Source organism: Sus scrofa, chromosome 13, assembly GCF_054392235.1.
Source record: "Sus scrofa isolate SSC_HxYL_T2T_F1_AM1 chromosome 13, Sscrofa_HxYL_maternal_Yorkshire_Landrace_v2.0, whole genome shotgun sequence".
NCBI lineage: Eukaryota > Metazoa > Chordata > Mammalia > Artiodactyla > Suidae > Sus > Sus scrofa.
Window position 1 is genome coordinate 145,216,186 of NC_139395.1, and position 19,709 is coordinate 145,235,894.

The following is a 19,709-nucleotide window of genomic DNA, read 5'->3' on the forward strand; positions in this document are numbered from 1 at the left end:
CTTTAAGAGGCATTGCACATTGAGAGTGATTGCTACTTGTTTTAGCTCTCACTAACCAAGAGGCTAGGTCCCAAGTCATACCCAGTAGAGCAGCAGAACACCAACATACTGAATCATGCTGTAGAGAGCCATGTACTTAAACATGCAAAATGAGGTAACGAGAGCGGCACGTCCTTCCCTGTGTGAGAAAAGAAATGAAACAGTAAGGAAATGAAAGTAACAGAAAGAAATGAGGTCAGTTATTCTATGCTGTTCAGCTAAGCTCAGGAGAAAAAAATCAAAATCCTGATTACTGGATTGTTTATCTGATAGACTGGACAGCCTTGAGCCAGAGGGAGCCAGTGATCAGTAGGCTAAATGACCAGATTTTCAAGAGAGACCAATTCCAGGCCAAGGTCCACAGACCTTTGATGGAGCTATGGAGCCCAGGGATGGAGTTACTCTTGTCTTCTCTATGAGCATTACTTCAATTCCAAGTCAGGAGACCTGGGAATGGGTCCCAGATTTCATATCTACTCACTAATGTTATGTGGAAGGTCATTTACCCTCTCTCTGCCACAGTTTCTTCATCAGTGAACTGAGAAACTTAAATAAGATTGAAAGTTTGAGGGCTATTTTCATGTCCCAGGTGCTCCAGGAGTCTGGCAAACATCTCATTCAAATTACATTTGGCAGTCCTAACTTTTTCTAAAGCAGAAACTAAAACAATACGCAGCCTCACATTAGGCATACATCATATTTAAATAGACTGGAATCAGCATGTTCATTTGTGCTACTATTGATTGACTTTGAGTAAATGGCATACATTTAAAGCATAAAATAGATTACTGATGAAATGCCACTTTAAGCTCTTTCATTTGGGAAAAAAATAGAGTTTAAATTTACTTCTGGTCAGATGGTTTCCTGGGATTCCAAACCCTGATCGTCAAACCAGGCTTCTTCCTGTATCAAGGCTTTGCTGCTACTATTTACTCTGCCTGGAGGGTAATTTCTCCTCTTCTCTCACCACCTTAGAAAGGCTTCCACAGACCACCACACCTGAGGCAGCCAGTTCCACCACTCAAGCCATACTCTGACTTTTCACGTGGCCCCTGATTTATCTGGGTGTATTTATTGCCTGACTTCTTTGCCAGTAGAAAGCTTCATGAGATCAAGGGATGTTGCTTCTGGGTCCCCAGGGCCTCCAACAGTTCCTGGCACTAAGTCCCTATTTTATAAATATTTGTTGGATGCATAAAAGCATTTTTTAAATGGGGAGGAGTCAAATCATTATTTTAATGTGGTGGGAAGCAAAGAATATTTGTAAATAAAACACAGGGAAACAAAATTAATTCCATTACAATCTTCAGCCCTATAGGGCTGTAAGCATGGATACATCAATGCAGTTCTCTGATCCTTAATTTCTTTGTTTGTAAAAGAAATAGTGAGCATCCCTACAAGTCCAGGCTGCTTTGATGTATAAGATCATAGCCATTAAAGCACTTTATAATCTGTAAACACATGCCAGTTAAAATAACCAGAAGCAGCCACAATGCTAACCATCTCTATCATTCAAATAAAATGCCACAGAAGTATATATTTTGGGGAGGAGGGGAATAAAGCACAAAGGGAAATTTTAGTAGGAGCAGCAAAGATGAGTATTCTGAAAACTGGGGATGGGGAGGATATTCTAAGGATACATAAAGAGGCAAAGGGAAAGAGAAAGTTTCTGTCAATCCCCCATTAATAAAGCATCTAAGAAGATACATTTAAAATAATAATAAGAAGAGGATGATTGACATTTTCAAAGCAGTAACAAGCTCCAGATTCTAATCTTCTAAAAATAACCTACTCAGTGATTTTCATTAGAGATGCACTGCATTCTCAGTAAGTAAGTCCACTTGGGAGTAGAACATTTGACTGCTCTCTCCCACAAAGCACACTCCGCAGCCAGGGACACACAGTTCCCCTGGTCTTTGCCTGGCAGAACAGTGAGATCTGCACCTGAAAGTCAAGAGAAGAGTTCCCATTGTGGCACAGTGGAAACAAATCCAACTAGGAACCATGAGGTTGTGGGTTTGATCTCTGGCCTCACTCAGTGGGTTGAGGATCCGGCGTTGCCATGAGCTGTGGTGTAGGTCACAGATGCGCTTCAGATCTGGTGTTGCTGTGGCTCTGGCGTAGGCCGGTGGCTACAGCTCTGATTGGACCCCTAGCCTGGGAACCTCCATATGCCACGGGTGTGGCCCTAAAAGGATAAACGACAAAAATAAATAAATAAATAAAAGTCACAGAGATTAAAACAATGCTGGGGAAAATGCCTACTTACTTAATAAGGTGAGGTACACACTCAATGTTTGGAGTTTTGGAAGTGAAAGGTGAGGCCACGGATGCCTCCTGCTCTGATAAAGAGATGCCCACGTGAGCCATTTTCAAAGCCTGAAAGCAAAGAGACAGCTTACTGTAGATGCATGCTCCCATACCTCTCTCTTAAACCCATGTAAGAAAAAACCAGCTAGGCTGGCCACGAGGTGGCTTGTGGGCCCACGTACCACCAGGAGATGATCAAATTTTTCTCTGCCTTAACCAAAGAAGCAGGGAACCCAGAACCAAATTCTACCCCATTTAGTTAGTATTGACCACTGAGTCATCATGTGCCTTTGGTCAAAACCTTCCAAAACCCTCCACTTCAGGTTCTCCATCAAGAGGAATGGAGATGGTGTATATCCCAGGAGATACTATCTCTTAAAGAGCCTGGAGCAAGTACAATTGGGTGTGAGATGATGGTCCCACACACACTGGCAGCTACTCACCCCACAGTCATTGGCTCCATCACCACACATACCTACAAAATAACTAAAAGAACACCATGTCAATTGCAGAGGAGATCAAAGCAAACTTACCTGCTGATTTTTCTAATTAAAAAGATAAAATGGGGCTTTATTACTTAAGGTTCAAACTTATTTATTTTCAGGGAGTTTCCCAAACAGTCTGGTTTGACAAAAGTCAAGTATGACTCAGCAGCTCCCACAATGAATGAAGGAATCCAACACACCCTTCCTGATTCCCAGGGTTTCAGGGAGACCCTGCACTTCTCTGTCTAGGAGGAAGCTCTGTCAGCTGTAAAACAGGATGGTCATGATTATATGACAGCGTGGCAAGGTGGGGAGGGCACAGGATCTGAAACCAGAAGATCTAGATTTTGACCTGCTCACTCTACCATTTTGACTACCATTTTTCTTCCCTACCAAGTGTTATGAGTATTCAGTGAGTTGCTGCATCCTAAAATAATACATAAAAATTAGTTGTTGGTGCAGTTACTAGTAATTTGAGAAGAAATGCACCAGATTAGCAGTCATTCAACTTGAAAGTGTGATGCCAGGCCCAGAAGTTAAAGAAGAAAATACATCAGGACTGCTTTTTGAAGCTGGATGGATATTGATACTGGTCTCTTGAATTGTTGGTGAAGCTTACAGATAGTCTGCTTTTATAGGTAAGAGCAACCTGACAGGTGCTGCAGAATTTGCTGTATTTCTCTTCCACGCTGCTACACAAGGTAACTAGTTCACTGTGTAGGTTATCAGCCATGCTGAGAGGATAGGGCTTTTTGAATATAGGAACTTGCCTAGTGACTGAATCAAGTGAGTAGGAGGGTGGACTAGGGGCCAGAAGGAATTGGAGTCCTGTTGGTGTGACCCAGCACCAGAAGTAAAGAAAGCCCCCAGAACTCAATAGGATTCCATTAACAGGAAAGAAAGGATCCCAAACGATGGGATTCTGTCAATGGAAAGCCTTTGTGTTAACAGGATTTTCCTGATTTGGGATGGAGATGATGCTCAGGCATAAGAATACTTTCATATTTTTAGGTTACGTGACTCTCTGGTCATAGGAACCTCCCAATATCATAGCTGTGACAATAATTCGTAAACATGAAGTCCAAATTTTATTCGTCCCTTCAGGAGCTGAGTTCAAATGACCTTTCCAAAATTATTTCCTACACCCTTTATATTCTAGTTCAGTGGGGTTCTCAACTTTGAATGCAAAATTGACTGATCAAAGGAATTTTTGAAAAATACTGATGTCCAAGCCCCACATGAGCAATTGAATCAGAATCTCTGGATAGCAGTGTCATGGTACTGCTATTTTTTCAAAGCTCCTGGGGTGACTGTGCTGCCATGTGGAGAACCACTGCCTATCCAAACTGAGTGACTTCCCGTACTTCTTACTCTCCCAATGTCATGCCTCCACACACTTCATATCACCTGAATTGGTAAAGAACCTACTCTAGTTTCTGAAATTCTTCCACCAGACTGGATTTCTGCCCAGGAGACATTCTTGCAAAGATTGTTCCATTGATCAGTATCTATAAAGAATGCAAAAAGGAAATTTTTTTCATAATTTCAGCAGGCCATACATGAAATAATTGATTACATTCACAACACTGACTGTAATGATATCCATGAATAAGGGAAAAAATTGTTTACAAGAAGTCCTCCTTCAGATTTTAAGACAGACATTGAGACTTTTGTCCTCAGATAAGTGACCAGCAAGACCAAAATCAGTAAAGATGACTACTTAATAAAAATCACTGATGAACATCAAATGCTTTCACTGACATGTGGAATCTGAAAAAAGGACAGACGGAATTTCTTTACAGAACAGATGCTGACTCACAGACATTGAAAAACTTATGGTCTCCAGAGGAGACAGTTGGGGAGTGGGGGGATGTGCTTGGGCTGTGGGATGGAAATCCTGTGAAATCAGAGTGTTATGATCATTATACAACTACAGATGTGATAAATTCATTTGAGTAATAAAAAAAATGAAAAAAAAATCATTGATGAAAATGAGTGACCTACAGGAATTCCCACTGTGGCTCCATGGGTTTGGAACCCAACTAGTATCCATGAGGATGTGGGTTTGATTTCTGGCCTCACTCAGCAGGTTAAGGATCTGGCATTGCCATGAGCTAGCAGATGAGGTTTGGATCCCACGTCGCTATAGCTGTGGTGTAGGTCAGTAACTGTAGCTGCGATTCAACCCCCCTAGCCTGGGAACTTCCATATGTCACACCTGCAGCCCTAAAAAGCAAAAGAAAGAAAGAAAAGAAGAAAGGAAGGAAGGAAGGAAGGAAGGAAGGAAAAAGAAAATGATGAGCTATAGGAATTTAGCTCAGTTGCCATGAAGAAAGTGGTCCTGAAAAATCCTGAGTTTAATGGTGCCTTAAACTAGTAGATTATGAGAAACTGCAAGATAACAAGAGGTCAGGATCCCAGGATAAGGAAAGGAGAAGATTGCTTCTCAGAAAATTGTTCAGATCTAGCAGGAAAACAGCCTAATGTTGAGAGAGTGACTACCTGTGGTCTTTGAGTTAACCGTACCGTTTGTGTTTGACCAATTGTGAAACTCAGCTGATACCCTAAGCCTAATCTGGGATGTGAAATATTAATGGACTGTGGTATAAAAAACCTGTACCAGCTCCGTCTACCTGAGCCCCATCCTACAGAGTCTAAATTCTTCTGTGTTACAGCCGTGTGCTCCCTGCTCTTCTTGGCAGTAAATTCAGCTTAGTGTTCACTCAGCTTTAAAATTTTCATTCTTTTTTTTTCTTAAATAGTACCTAAGATAATGAGCAATTGAATACAAATAAATTATCTTTGGCTTACATTGGACACAATCTTTCTCTAGTTTGTTCACATATTTTATAGATAACATACCTGCTCCCACTTATGGGTCTGGGGGAAATTTTTCAGTCTGACCCTATTCTCTATGGAAGAAACCTAACTGAAAAACCTAACAGAATTCCTCTATTCTTGGCCTGTCTTCCTGTATAATTGCTGGATTTCCACCATACTGTGAGATCCCTAACCATAGTAATGTAGTGACAACTACCCCAAAGTAACCTTTTCACTTGAGAAATCACTAATACTTTAATCCTATAGAGGACAGATAATTGGCTAATCAGGTTTACTTATTTAAAATCTAATGCCTAACAATGACCTCTTCAAAAATAATCTGCTTCCCTTATGGTACATTCAATAGGTACATCTAACCTAGTTAGAGGTTTGAAATTACTTAGGATCATGCTGGTGACATTGTTAGCATCTTTACTGGAAGATTAGTACCTTCTTGGAACTTACCTTAGGCAGTAAACTGCTGAAATGTTGATTTATAACCTGGAAGGATTTTCCACTTAGGGCAAAATGGTAACTTCCTTCTCTGCTACTATCAGAGACTACTTCCCTGATGTTAATGTAGGTGTCCTGCAAAGCAAGATGCAGTTATTTTAGATTTGATAGAGTGGTTAGCACCACAAGCATATCTGATAGAAGGCAACTATAACAGTTTGGGTTCTCTTTTTAAAAGTCACATTCATTAGAGAAGCACTTTCTCTTTGCTGGATCAATCTTTGCGCATCAACAGCTTCTAGTAAACAGGAGAATAATACTTACTCGTGTCCTGTCCTCATCCTGATTTGATCTCCAGGAGTCCAAGAGAAAAGCACATTTCATACTTTTCAAGTGTAAAATACAAAACCATTGCTGCTTAACAAGTTTCTTCCTGTAGTAAGAACTTACTTTTTTTTTCCTTACAGAATTAATATTGTTTCACAAGGACACCATAGAGATAGGATACTGACAAGATTGGATAAAAATGAATAAAACTTTTTTTTCCCACCCTGGAGACATTGTCTGATTTTCCAGTGCAAACAACAGTGTCTCTCCTAGTACTAAATCCCCTTTGAACCCACTGGGATGGCTGGCAAGCAAGGAAAAAAATGGAAAATTAGATTTTCAGCCTCACTTACTATATTCTATCTAAAGATTTTTTTTTTAAGTTTGAAAGAATAATTATTTCCAGTATCCAGGAAATCACCCTACCTTAAAGCTCAGTAGGAATGGTATGGGAAACTGATATAATTGAGTTCTTTGAACTGCATACATGGTAGACATTTGAAGAAGTATGTTGACCTTAGATATACATCTGCCAATCAAAGTTGCTCAGTAGCCAACTCTGTGTGACAAGTTAGATAATGTGGCATAAGGTCTGTTTTTAGGTATACCTGATTCTTGTATACAATGTGCTTCTTCTCTTCTACTAGTTTCCAAGATATAGATGCTGATGAGGACCCAGTAGGTTCATTTGCTTCAATGAGAATGACTTTCTGGCTTTCAGAAACCATTCCAGACTTTCTGGCCACTGTTATTGCAGTCTGAAGGTTGTCACCTAGAAGAAGATCCCAAGATGAGATTGAAAAGGTAGACCCAATTCACGTAGAGCCTGGAGAACTAGGGTAAGGAAATCAGACCTTATTTTTGGTATAAGAAATAATCCCTAAGGTCTTTCTCAGCCCTGACCTTTCATGATTCCATGGTTCCCCCCCGCCTCAACCTTTTCTTTTCTTTTTTATTGCTGCTTCTTCTCTGGTTACTTCATGACCCATAAGTATATTTTTGCCAGAGAGTGGGAAGTAAAATTAAAATATATTTCTGCCATTTGCTAACTGTTTAGTAAATATTTAGTAAAACCCTCTGCTAGCTAATATGGAGTAAGACCACTAGAATCTATTTCTCTCACTGATCAGAATGGAAAACTCTGGAAAAAATACCCCCCAAAACCCAAACCTATCCAAGGACTTTGAAAAGTAAACACATACGGCAGAAGGTGGAAGGGAATCAGGTTTGGAGAAATAATCTACAAGATAAGAGTCTCTCAGATTATTTTTCTCTTTCACCTCATATAATTTGGCATTAGTGTAAGCCTCAGTTTCAGAGCTGTGTAGATGCTAAGGCTCTAAGAAAAACCTAGTCTTTCTGGCCAGAGGAACCAGGAAAGGGTCATTGGAGGGCTAAAGAGATACGAGAGAAATTCTGGAAAGGAGAGAACTAGACAAGGAGATTCATTCAGTGTATGAACTATGTAAGCCCCTGCCTCAGCCCAGAGCTGAACAACCCAAAGAAGAAAAGCAAAAGTTTCAAGAACTGAACTGTGATATTGTTTCCTAGCTCCCAGAGGATATTAATAGGACCTAAGGTCCCCCAATATAATATTCAAAATGTTCGTGATACTCAGTATGTAAAAAATCCTGGAAAATCTGGCCAATTCTCAAGAAAAAAAAAAAAAATCAAGAGTTGCCTGACCCAAGATGACCCAGATGTTGGACTATCAGACAGTGGTCTTACAGCAGCAATTATGATCTTCTTCCACATGGTAAAGGTTAATTCTCTTGAAATAAAGGATAAGACAGAAGTTTTCAACTGAAAAAGCAAAGAACAAAAATTTAAAAATATAAAACAACAACAAAACCTTCTCAGATTTATATCATTAGAGCCCAAGAAGGAGAGAAGTAAAAGACAAACAGCTAAAAAAAATTGAGGAAATAACAATGGAAACCTTCCCAAATATAGTGAAAGATTTAAATTTACAGATTCAAGAAGCTCAATGAATTACAAGCAAGATAAACTCACTGAAAACCAGATCCAGATACATAATTAAGCTGATAAAAAAACAAAAATAAAGAAAGTATCTTATGGCATTCCTGTAGTGGCTTCCCAGGTTAAGAACCTGACATAGTATCCATGAGGATGTGGGTTCAATCCCTGGCCCTGCTCAGTAGGTTAAGGATCCGATATTGCATGAGCTGTAGCATAGCTTGCAGAAGTGGTTTGGACCTGGTATTATTAAGGCTGTGGCATAGGCCAGCAGCCGCAGTTCCAATTCAGTCCCTAGCCCAGGAATTTCTATATGCCACAGGTGCAGTTGTAAAAAAAATAAATAAAAATTTTTTAAAAAGTATCTTAGAAGCAGACACTTCAGCTCAAAAACCTATGGTATGCAGCAAAAGTACTTCTAACAGGGAAGTTTACAGCAATACAAGCCTACCTCAGGAAACAAGAAAAAGCTCAAACAGACAACCTAATTTTACATCTAAAGCAGCTAGAGAGAGAAGAACAGACAAGACCTAAAGTTAGTAGAAGGAAAGAAATCATAAAGATCAGAGCAGAAATCAATGAAATGAAAATGAAGAAAACCATAGAAAAGATCGATGAAACTAAAAGCTGGTTCTTTGAAAAGATCAACAAAATTGATAAACCCTTAGGCAGACTTATCAAGAAAAAAGAGAGGACTCAAATCAATAAAATTAGAGATGAAAAAGGAGAAGGTACAATGGACATCACAGAAGTACAAAGGATCATAAAAGACTACTACATGCAACCATACGCCAATAAAATGGAAAGCCTAGAAGAAATGGACAAATTGTTAGAAAAGTACAATCTTCCAAGACTAAACCAAGATGAAATAGAAAAGATGAATGGACCAATCACAAGTACTGAAAGTGAAACTGTGATTGAAAAATTTCCAACAAACAAAAGTCCAAGACCAGATGGCATCAAAGGCAAATTCTTTTTTTTTTTTTTTTTTTTTTGGAGATGATGGATGTGTTTATTACCTTGATTGTGGTAATGGAGCCACTGGTGTATACATGTGTCCAAACTGAAATTATATGCATTAAACATGTATAGTGTTTTCTATACAAAATATTGCAAATAAAAAATATAATTAAAAACAAATGAAGAGAATGAGCCAGATTATCCTCTAGGCTCTTTTTAAGAACTCTAACATTTTATCATTTTCAGTAAATTAGTACCTAGGATGGGAAGAAGATAGGAGAGGATCCAGAACATGATGCTGAGTGTGAGACAAAAGTGGAGGATTTGTCTGGAACAAAAGAAAGGACAGAAAGATAGAGGTCTGGCCATGCAACAACAAAGCAGCAGCAGCAATCACTCTGTATAAATTATACATGCCAAAGCCTCAAACTGCTCTCCCTTTCTAATCATCTTCCTGAAATACATCATGTGAGAAAACCATGGTATCTAGCATAAATTTGAGGCCTAGTTAAATATTTTGAATCACTGAATGCTTGAACTGTCTTACTTGATTCTGTAGTTTTTAGCTGAAACACTAGGAGAATCCTCAAGCCTTTCACCATCCTGTTCCTTATAGATTGGTGAATACAAAGTAGACACTTGCCATCGGTAATGTTTGGGGAGCCTGAGATACAGAGAACACTTAGAGCTTTCAGAGCCTGTCTGGCTCATCATTTCCATCTTAATCTTTCTATTATATAACCTCAAAGGCAAATTCTATCAAACATTTAGAGAAGAGCTAATGCCTATCCTTCTGAAACTATTCCAAAAAATCACAGAGGAAGGGACACTCCCAAACTCATTCTGTGAGGCCACCATCACCCTGATACCAAAACCAGACGAAGATACCACAAAAAGAGAAAATTACAGGCCAAATTCACCAATGAACATAAATGCAAAAATCCTCAACAAAATACTAGCAAACCAAATCTAACAATACATTAAAAGGATTGTACATCATGATCAAGTGGGATTCATCGCAGGGATGCAAGGATTCTTCAATATCCACAAATCCATCAGTGTGATACACCACATTAACAAACTGATGAAAAAAAAAACCATATGATCCTCTCAATAGACGTGGAAAAAGCCTTTGACAAAAACCAACACTCATTTCTGATAAAAAAAAAAAAACCCTCAGAAAGTGGGAATAGCGGGAACCTACCTCAACATAATAAAGGCCCTATATGACAAACCCACAGTGAACATCATTCTCAATGGTGAAAAGCTGAAAGAATTCCTGCTGAGATTAGGAACAAGACAAGGATGTCTACTCTCGCCAATACTCTTCAACATAGTTTTGGAAGTCCTAGCCACAGCAATCAGAGAAGAAAAAGAAATAAAAGGAATCCAAATTGGAAAGGAAGAAGTAAAACGATCACTATTTGCAGATGACATGATACTATATCTAGAGAATCCTAAAGACTCTACCAGAAAACTGTTAGAGCTCATCCATGAATTTGGCAAGGTCACAGGATACAAAATTAATACACAGAAATTGACGGCATTTCTACACACTAACAATGAAATAGCAAAGAGAGAAATTAGGGAAGCATCCAAAAGAATAAAATACCTAGGAGTAAACCTACCTAAAGAGACAAAAGACCTGTACTCTGAAAACTATAACACACTGATGAAAGACAGCAAAGATGACACAAATAGATGGCAAGACACATCATGCTTGTGGATTGGAAGAGTTAATATTATCAAAATGACTATACTACCTAAGGCAATCTAGAGAGTCAATGCAATCCCTATCAAATTACCAAGGACATTTTTCACAGAACTCAAACAAATATTCTAAAGTTTGTTTGGAAGCACAAAATCCCCAGAGGAGCCAAAGACATCCTGAGAAAGAAAAATGGAGCTGGAGGGATCAGGCTCCTGGACTTCACACTATACTACAAAGCTTCACTCATCAAAATCCTATGGTACTGGCACAAAGACAGGACACATAGATCAGTGGAACAGGATAGAAAGCCCAGAATTAAACCCAGGCACCTACAGCCCACTAATCTATGACAAAGGAGGCAAGAATATTCAATGGAGAAAAGACAGCCCCTTCAATAAGTGGTGCTGGGAAAACTGGACAGCCACATGGAAAAGAATGAAATTGGAACACTCTCTAACACCATACACAAAAATAAACTCAAAATGGATGAAAGACCTAGATATAGGACCAGGCACTATAACACTCTTAGAGCAAAACATAGGCCAAACACTCTCTGACATAAGCAATAGCCACATCTTCTCAGATCCACCTCTTAAGCGTATTGACAATAAAAACAAAAGTAAACAAATGGGACCTAATCAAACTGAAAAGTTTCTGCACAGCAAAGGAAACCCTCAACAAAATGAAAAGACAACCCACAGAATGGGAAAAAATCTTTGCAAGTGAATCCACTGACAAGGGATTCATCTCCAAAATTTATAAACACCTTCTGCAGCTCCATACCAAAGAAACAAACAACCCCATCCAAAAATGGGCAGAAGATCTAAACAGACAGTTCTCCAAAGAAGACATACAGATGGCCCCAAAACACATGCAAAGGTGTTCAACATCAGTCATCCTTAAGAGAAATACGAATCAAAACCACTATGAGATACCACCTTCCACTGGCCAGAATGGCCATCTTCCAAAAGTCTACACACAAGAAGTGCTGGAGAGGGTGTGGAGAAAAAGGAACCCTACCACACTCTAGGTGGGAATGTAAACTGGTGCAACCACTGTGGAAAACAGTATGGAGAGTCCTCAGAAAACTAAAAGCAGAATTACCATTTGATCCAGCAATCCCACTCCTGGGCATCTATCCAGAGAAAACCATGACTGGAAAAGACACATGTACTGCAATGTTCATTGCTGCACTGTATGCAATAGCCAAGACGTGGAAACAACCTACATGTCCAAAGACAGAGGAGTGGCTAAAGAAGATGTGGTACATATATACATGATGGACTATTTCTCAGCCATTGAAATGAAAGAAATAATGGCATTTTTAGCAACAGGGATGGACCTAGAAATTATTATGCTAAGTGAAGTCAGTCAGACAGTGAGACACCAACATCAAATGCTATCACTTACATGTGGAATCTACAAAAAGGACACAATGAACTTCTTTGTAGTACAGATACCGATTCACAGACTTTGAAAAACTTATGGTTTCCAAATGAAACAGGTTGGGGGGGTGGGGAGATGCACTGAGCGTTCGGGATGGAAATGCTGTAAAATTTGGTTGTGATAATTGTTGTACATGTATAATTGTAATAAAATTCATTAAGTAATTAACATCAAGAAGCAGCTAGGGAAAATAATATCTTACATATAAGGAAACAATAGTTGAAATCATCACAGTTTTCTCATCAGAAACCATGGCAGCAAGATGAGAATGGAACATCTTTAAAATGCTGACAGAAAAAATTGTCAGCTTAGACTCCTATAGCTGATGAAAAAATCCTCAAAGGGAAGGAGAAATAAAGACATTCTTAAATAAGGGAAACTAAAATAATTTGTTGCCAGCAGTTATGCCCAAAAAGAAATGCTCAGAGAAGTTCTTTAGGCTGAAAGGAAATGATACTGGAGGGAAATCTGCAACATAAGAAATGAAAATTTAGGAACAGAAAAATTATAAACAGCTGGATAAATATAAAAGTTGATTCTCTTTTCACTTACGTTCTTCAACCCTTGACTGTTGAAAATAAAACTCTAACACTGCCTGGTGGGGTTTCAGTGTATGTCATACACATGACAACTATAACATAAAGGAGAGAAAGCAAGGGATGTTTGTGGTTATAAGGCCTCCCCAAGGGTAGGTACAGATATTGTGATTCCCAGAGAAACCCCTGAAATAAATAACCACTGGTGGGCTTCTAAAATACTTGGAGGATCCTCAATAGGACTAACTTGGGGAGAAGAAGATGCTCTGGCCGAGATGAAGGGTACAGGAATCCCTGAGACTGAAAGCCTCTTCCACACAGCTTAGCAGGGCATGAATAGCCCATCTGCTTTGAAACCCAAGCCCTTTTGCCATCTTCCCCCTGAAAGAGGTCTATTGTTTAGGACATGCACCCAAGCCTGGGCCTCAACTATCTAACCAGAAAATAGAACAACCTACTTAGGCAATTCAAGGAGCTGGATAAGGAAAGATGAGGCAGAACAACCAGAACACATGACTGGTAAAGGAGTCTAGCTGCTGGAGACAGATGAAGCTGCATTAAAGATAATGAGGGAGTTCCGTGGTGAAGCAGCAGAAATGAATCCGACTAGCCTCCATGAGGATGCAGGTTCGATCCCTGGCCTTGCTCAGTGAGTTAAGGATATGGCATTGCTATGAGCTGTGTTGTTGGTTGCAGACGCAGTTTGAAATCCTTGTGGCTGTGGCTGCTGCATAGGTGATTCAGTCTCTAGCCTGGGAACTTCCATATGCTGCAAGTGCAGCCTTAAAAAGCAAAATTAATTAATTAATTAATTAAAATTTAAAAAGAGAGAGCACTTAGTAAACTCAGATGGAGCATGGTGGGGAAATAAAATGGGTACCCACCCCAAAATGAAATGTAAGAACTTCACAATTCAAAAGGTGATAGGAAGGAGATCATTGTCATTTTTGATACCCAAGGTTTTGGTTTGGAAAAATTAGGTGCCCCCCCCAAAAAAAAAATCTTAAGGAGGTCCCTGGTGGTCTAATGGTTAGAGATTTGGCATTATCACTGCTGTGGCTCAGGTTTTATCCCAGGCCTGGGAACTTCCTCATGCCATGGGTGTGGGGAAAAAAAATCTTGAAGTGTAAAGCAAAATTATAAAACTATGAGAGTTACATAAGACAGGTTATCAGGATGTATTGCACACCACAGAGAATATAGCCAGTATTTCATAATAACAGTAAATGAAGTGTAACCTTTAAAGATTGCATAAAAAATCACAAATTTTTTAAAATATGAGAGTTACCAAAAATAGAGGGAGAGACTGAGAAGATAGATCCATGAAGTCTGACATGTGAATAATGGAAATTTCAGAAGGGAAAAAGAAAAGAGAGAGAAAGAAGACACTAATTAAACAAACAGTAGAAGATATATTCCTGAGAGGAGGAAGACAGAAGACAGATTAAAAGTGCTCAGTTCCCTGTGTGGCTCAGTGGTTAACGAACCCGACTATCATCCACGAGGATGAGAGTTCAATCCCTGGCTCCACTCAGTGGGTTATGAATCTGGCAACTGCAGCTCAGATCCCGCATTACTGTGGCAATGGTGTAGGCCAGCAGCTGTAGCTCTGATTTGACCCCTAGCCTGGGAACCTCCATGTGCCATGGGTGCCACCCTAAAAAAGACAGAAGCAACAACAAAAAAAAAGAAGTGCTCAAGATGCTATAGACTAAATTCATATATACATGCCCTGGTAACATTTCTAAACTCCAAAAAGGATTGTAAGTAAAAAGAATGATGTGAAATGGCCTTGACTTACGGTATGCAATACCCAAAGCCAGAAGCCAAAAGAATAATGCTTACAGAGCATTAATAGGAGAAAAAAAAAAAGACTTTAACCCAAACATCCTTTACCTAGACAAGACATCATTCACCTGTCAGAGCAAAGACATTTTGGGGCACGTAAGCACAGCACACGTCTACCTCATCCAAGGACCATTCTTCAAGAAAAAGTACAACCAAGCAAGGAAAGACAGAGAAGAGAAATCTCAACACAAGGAAAGAAGTGAAAGGGGGGGTGGTGGAGAATGGTGAGTTCTTATCGGTACATAAATCTAAATGGTTAGGGATAGACTCTGAGAAGGTGTAAAATAAGTGCTAAATTAAAAAAAAAAAAATTGAAGCAGAAGGTCCATAATGTAAGGGAAATTCTAACGGGTTATAAACTAACTCCGCAACATCTAGATGTTGGATGGAGGAAAGGGCTGAAAAGGGAGAAGGTAAAAGTGATCCAAACATCCCTCGGATTGTGGGGGGTATAGAGACGGGCCCGGAGAAGTACCAAAGGGGAGTGGATGCACTCTAGGGTTCCCAACATAGAACGAGGTTCAAAGGCAGTGGGTTGGGGAGAGAGCACTCCAGTGGGCTAGAGTAAAACACATCTGCCTTTGAGAGTAGAGAGTGTGAAGGCAACACACTCAAAAAAAACATGAAGCATTAGGAAACAATTTACTCTCCCCTCAGAAGCATTCATTAAGAAGAGTCACACATTACGCTTGCATGATCCTTCCTCATGGCTCCCCTGTTTGTGATTTGAGATTTGGAAGATGGAGTAGAGGGCACAGTCTTTTTTCAATCTCCAGAGTCATAGATGCCATTGATGGGCCTTCAGTGTAGTTTATAAGACCATGCAGACTAAGCATTCCTCTTCTAATATTTAACAATAAAAATCAACATCTTTGCATGGCTCAGGTCTCCTTATTCAAGTGTCATTTCACATGCCCCGTCGCAGAAAGGGTCAGACACACTTTGCCACATCACACTGTTTCGTTTTATGTAGCTGATAACATTTATTGCTAGCTGTTTATTTGATTGATTATTGATTGATAGATTATTTTCTATCCCATCCCCCATAAGTGGCAGCTCAGTGAGAGCAGTAACTTTGCCTTTTATGTTGTCCATCTCCAGTGCCTAGAATGGTTTCTGGCCCACACTAGGTAGCCAACAATCTTTTACTGAATGAGTGAATCTGTCTCCATATCCAATTCTTTCTGATCTCACAAACACTTTGTTCTGTACCTGTGATCATTACAGTCCTTATCCGGGCTGAGATGAGCTCTTCCAGGACAGGCTTTGTCTCTTCCTTCAATCTATTCTCTAAGATCAGCAGTCCCAGAAATATCAGGTCTGATTCCACCTGGTCCCTGGAAATACATGGATGATTGGGTAGACATTGCACATTAGAAACTTTCTTACAAGAAGTGAAACTTCCTGTCAGAGTGGCCCCTACTCACTCATTCAAGCACCATTCCTGAGGCCCTGAATTTGTGCAGGAACCATCCAAAGGGAAGACAGGAGGAGGCACAAAGGATATGGAGACATTTTCTCTGACAGAATCAAAAGGAAGAGAGAATGCTTACTGAGCCCAAGATTTACTTTAATCCTTGTAGAGTAATGAATTAAATGACCACAAGAGTATCATCCATCTGCTGTGGTGATTTTCATCACCTCACCCATTAGCAACCACCAGAGAGGAGTTCTAGCTCTGGCATAAAACATCGTGAACAATAAGTAGGCACAAGAAAAATAACATACCAGTTTCTCTAGAAACCAAAACCATCAATAATATTTTAGTCCCAGGAGGTATGAGGCCATAATCTCAAAAAGAGAGCTCCCTTTTTAAGGCCAAGCTCTTCCTCTCTCTCTCCCTCTCTCTCTCTCTCTCTCTCTCTCTCTCTCTCTCTCTCTCTCTCTCTCTCTCTCAACTGGTTAGCATTGCTCTTCTATATAAAGTGTGAATGTTTCTGCCAGAGTGGAGTCTGAGGCTCCCATCCACCAGAAAAACATTTCCAGGACCCTCCATGGGACTAAGTGCAGGGGAGTATATTTGAGGTTGGGGGTTCAAAGATTTTTTTCCCATGATTCCTTTATCTGAGACCCAGATGCCTCTAGCAGACACAAGAGCAAGGCACCTGCGCTGCCTAATTCTGGCTGAAATACAGATGAAAACAGCACCCAGAAAAGCCAACCTGCCTTACCTGCCATGAGTGTCTCAATGCCAGGCCTCACTTTGACCAGGGGCCCAAACTAGAATTAGAGATGCTAGGACACTGCTAATAACACCTCCCCTGGAGTGGCAGGAAGTGGGCACAGCTTGACCTATTTACCTCAAGGCTGGCTCAGAAGAATAACATTTCCTATTCTTCTGAACCTAGCATTTAAGTCACTCCAAAATCTGATTCCAAACACTCTTTCCAGCTTCATCTATCACTAAATTCTTCATAACTTCCAACCTGCAGGCAAACTGGACGATGGGTATGCCAACCATCGCTAAACATTTGCTCTAGACCCACCATAAGACACTTTTATTTCCTGGAAAAGTGTATAGGTTCCCCCATAATCTGCCAATGAAATCCTTCCTATGTTTTAAGGCCCAATTCATAGGAATCTCCCCATAAAGAATTCTCCAGATAGAAATACTAACTCCTTCAGCATATTACTTCTACTTCAGTTTGCTTCAATTTATTTGTCTATATAGTATAATTCTTTGCTATCTGAGCTGTCTGTCTCAGCTCCTAAAGGCAAGCTTGCCTGGTTCAATAAGTTCAAGAGTACCCATGTGGTGTCTAGCACAGAGGAGGTGCTCTGAAAATATCTGCCTAGTCAAAATGCTCTTCCACCTGGTGTCACCATTTTTTGCCAGGCAACCTAGGAAAATTCATTCAAAGACCAATCAACACCCAGTCCCTAGGCACACGCAGTGGGCCAGGGCGGGAAGAATCACGTCCCCACTCAGGCTGCAGCATAGGGATAAAAAAAACCCAATTGTAAAAGGCTCAGCCCACGCTCTCTCTTTCTCTTTCTCTCTCTAAAAATGTACTTTTGCTTTAATAAATTTGTCTGTAACATGCCCGCTGTTTCGATTCTTTGCTACGGCAGGTGGGAGCTGAGGGACTAGTGCAACCCCAACACCCAGATTATAGTAGCTCTGGACTCGAGTTGACATTCAAACTGGAAAGCAAGATTAGACCTGAGCACTGGGTTATATGGAGGGCTGGGAAAAGTATTGTGATCATGTACAAATAGGAGTTCTGTGGAGTTAGAGAGGAAGATGTCAACATTTCTAGGTGGAGTGATTTCTAGGTGGGGTGACTGGAGAAAGCTTCCTAGAGATAGTGATAATTGAGCTGGCCTTTAAAGGATAACTTTGTTGATGCCTGAATGAGGTCCTCCAATCTTATGAGTGGCCCACACACACAGGCTTCAGGTTTTAGATTTTTCAGAGATGATATTATGTGGTCCAACCACAAGGCACCAGATTGAGCCAAGAAATGGCTTCAGGGTCAAGCATCTGACGAAGACCGCAGCGCATTTTGGTGCTTATATTTCTGGCTGCCTCTGGCTCCTATGGCCCTCCTAGGGTTCAGTGCATAAGAGGGTTCAATTATCAGGAGACCAGCATTCTAATCCCAGCTCTGCAGCCACCTTGCTGTGTGATCACGGTCAAATCAATTTCTTTGTCTGGTAATCTTCACTTTTGTAAAAGAAAGTGTTGAAACTAACGAATCTGCAAAGCCTCTTCTAGCTCTAATATTACATGATTCTTCTTTTCATGAGTGTTCAATCTGAGCTAGGAAATAAAGAGAGGAAGTAGTTCCTTGAAGAGTCTCATACTGTGTAACTTGGAATACATGTTATCTTTTCCTGCTTCCTGTGCAGATGTTATACTTCCTCCTGTAGCACCTAAAAATAATCAAGAATGAGGTGTGTAATATAAAGAAGCATTGTCACTCCCACAATTACACTTCATGTTCTTAAAATCTATGTGATTTTTAAAAGATGAAGAATGCATAAAGCGAGCCAAGAGTCATCAAAGAAATTATGATATCAGTGCTAGAAGCACTCTGAGTAAACACACACACGCACACACACACACACACGCACACCAGAAAGAATGTTCTGCTCGAATTGGGAATTAGCAAAGGTTAGGTAAATTAACTTAGCTAAGAGTAAATGTACTGGTAATGTGGCTTTAACACAGGATGGGCAAATTGAAAACCTAAGATCAGATTCTACCAGTGAAGTTGTTTATACACCCTATAAGATCTTGAAAAGTTGGGATTTAACTAGGTTACTTTGCTGTACAGCAGAAATCGACAGAACACTGTAATCAACTATAATTAAAAAATTTTTTTTAAAAGTCGGAATTTCAGTGCTGTGGGCCAAAACTCTCCCGCGTGTCACGGCCCTCACCATTCTTCATTGCTCATGTGCCTCCCTCATGAATGCTCTGTTACATGCACAAGCCCCACAGCCATGCATCTGAAACTTATAGATAGGCAGATATTTTACTATAATAATCAGAAGCAGAATCATAGTAGCCAGAATCTTAATAAATGTCAATAGGATCTCAGTAAACAAAGTTCAGTTCTGTTTCCTCTTCTTTAAAATGTGAGATCCAATCTCAAAGTTCACTTTTAGCTCTCTGATTTGAGTGACCTGAGTCAACTAAATTACAACAAATATTCAAAGTTTCAAAGGTCGCATTAAGCAGGCTGCAGGGACAGTGGGCCAATAAACCCAGGGATCCAACAGTCTATGACTTTGAATGAGCCACTTCCAGGGTCTCTGGGTGTCACCCATCATTCACAAAAACACAGGGTT

At 40.0% G+C, this 19,709-nt stretch overlaps 1 protein-coding gene across 7 annotated transcripts in view; it reads right to left on the bottom strand.

Moving 5' to 3' along the window:
* ATP13A4 (ATPase 13A4) overlaps positions 1-19,709 on the bottom strand; it is a 160,196-nt gene that overhangs the window by 30,584 nt on the left and 109,903 nt on the right. For 5 of the 7 annotated variants that reach the window (XR_014824548.1, XM_084990722.1, XM_084990724.1 and 2 more), the window contains 7 exons: positions 16,125-16,249; positions 7,043-7,206; positions 6,120-6,242; positions 4,263-4,342; positions 2,793-2,835; positions 2,309-2,418; positions 82-178 (listed from right to left, as the gene is read on the bottom strand). Coding sequence is in view for 4 of the 7 variants with exons in the window: in XM_084990722.1 (XP_084846848.1) it covers positions 82-178; positions 2,309-2,418; positions 2,793-2,835; positions 4,263-4,342; positions 6,120-6,242; positions 7,043-7,206; positions 16,125-16,249 (742 nt within the window). In the remaining 3 variants the exon portion in view is untranslated. The remainder of the gene's footprint in view (positions 1-81; positions 179-2,308; positions 2,419-2,792; positions 2,836-4,262; positions 4,343-6,119; positions 6,243-7,042; positions 7,207-16,124; positions 16,250-19,709) is intronic. The other 2 variants (XR_014824550.1, XR_014824549.1) reach the window with 1 other exon arrangement.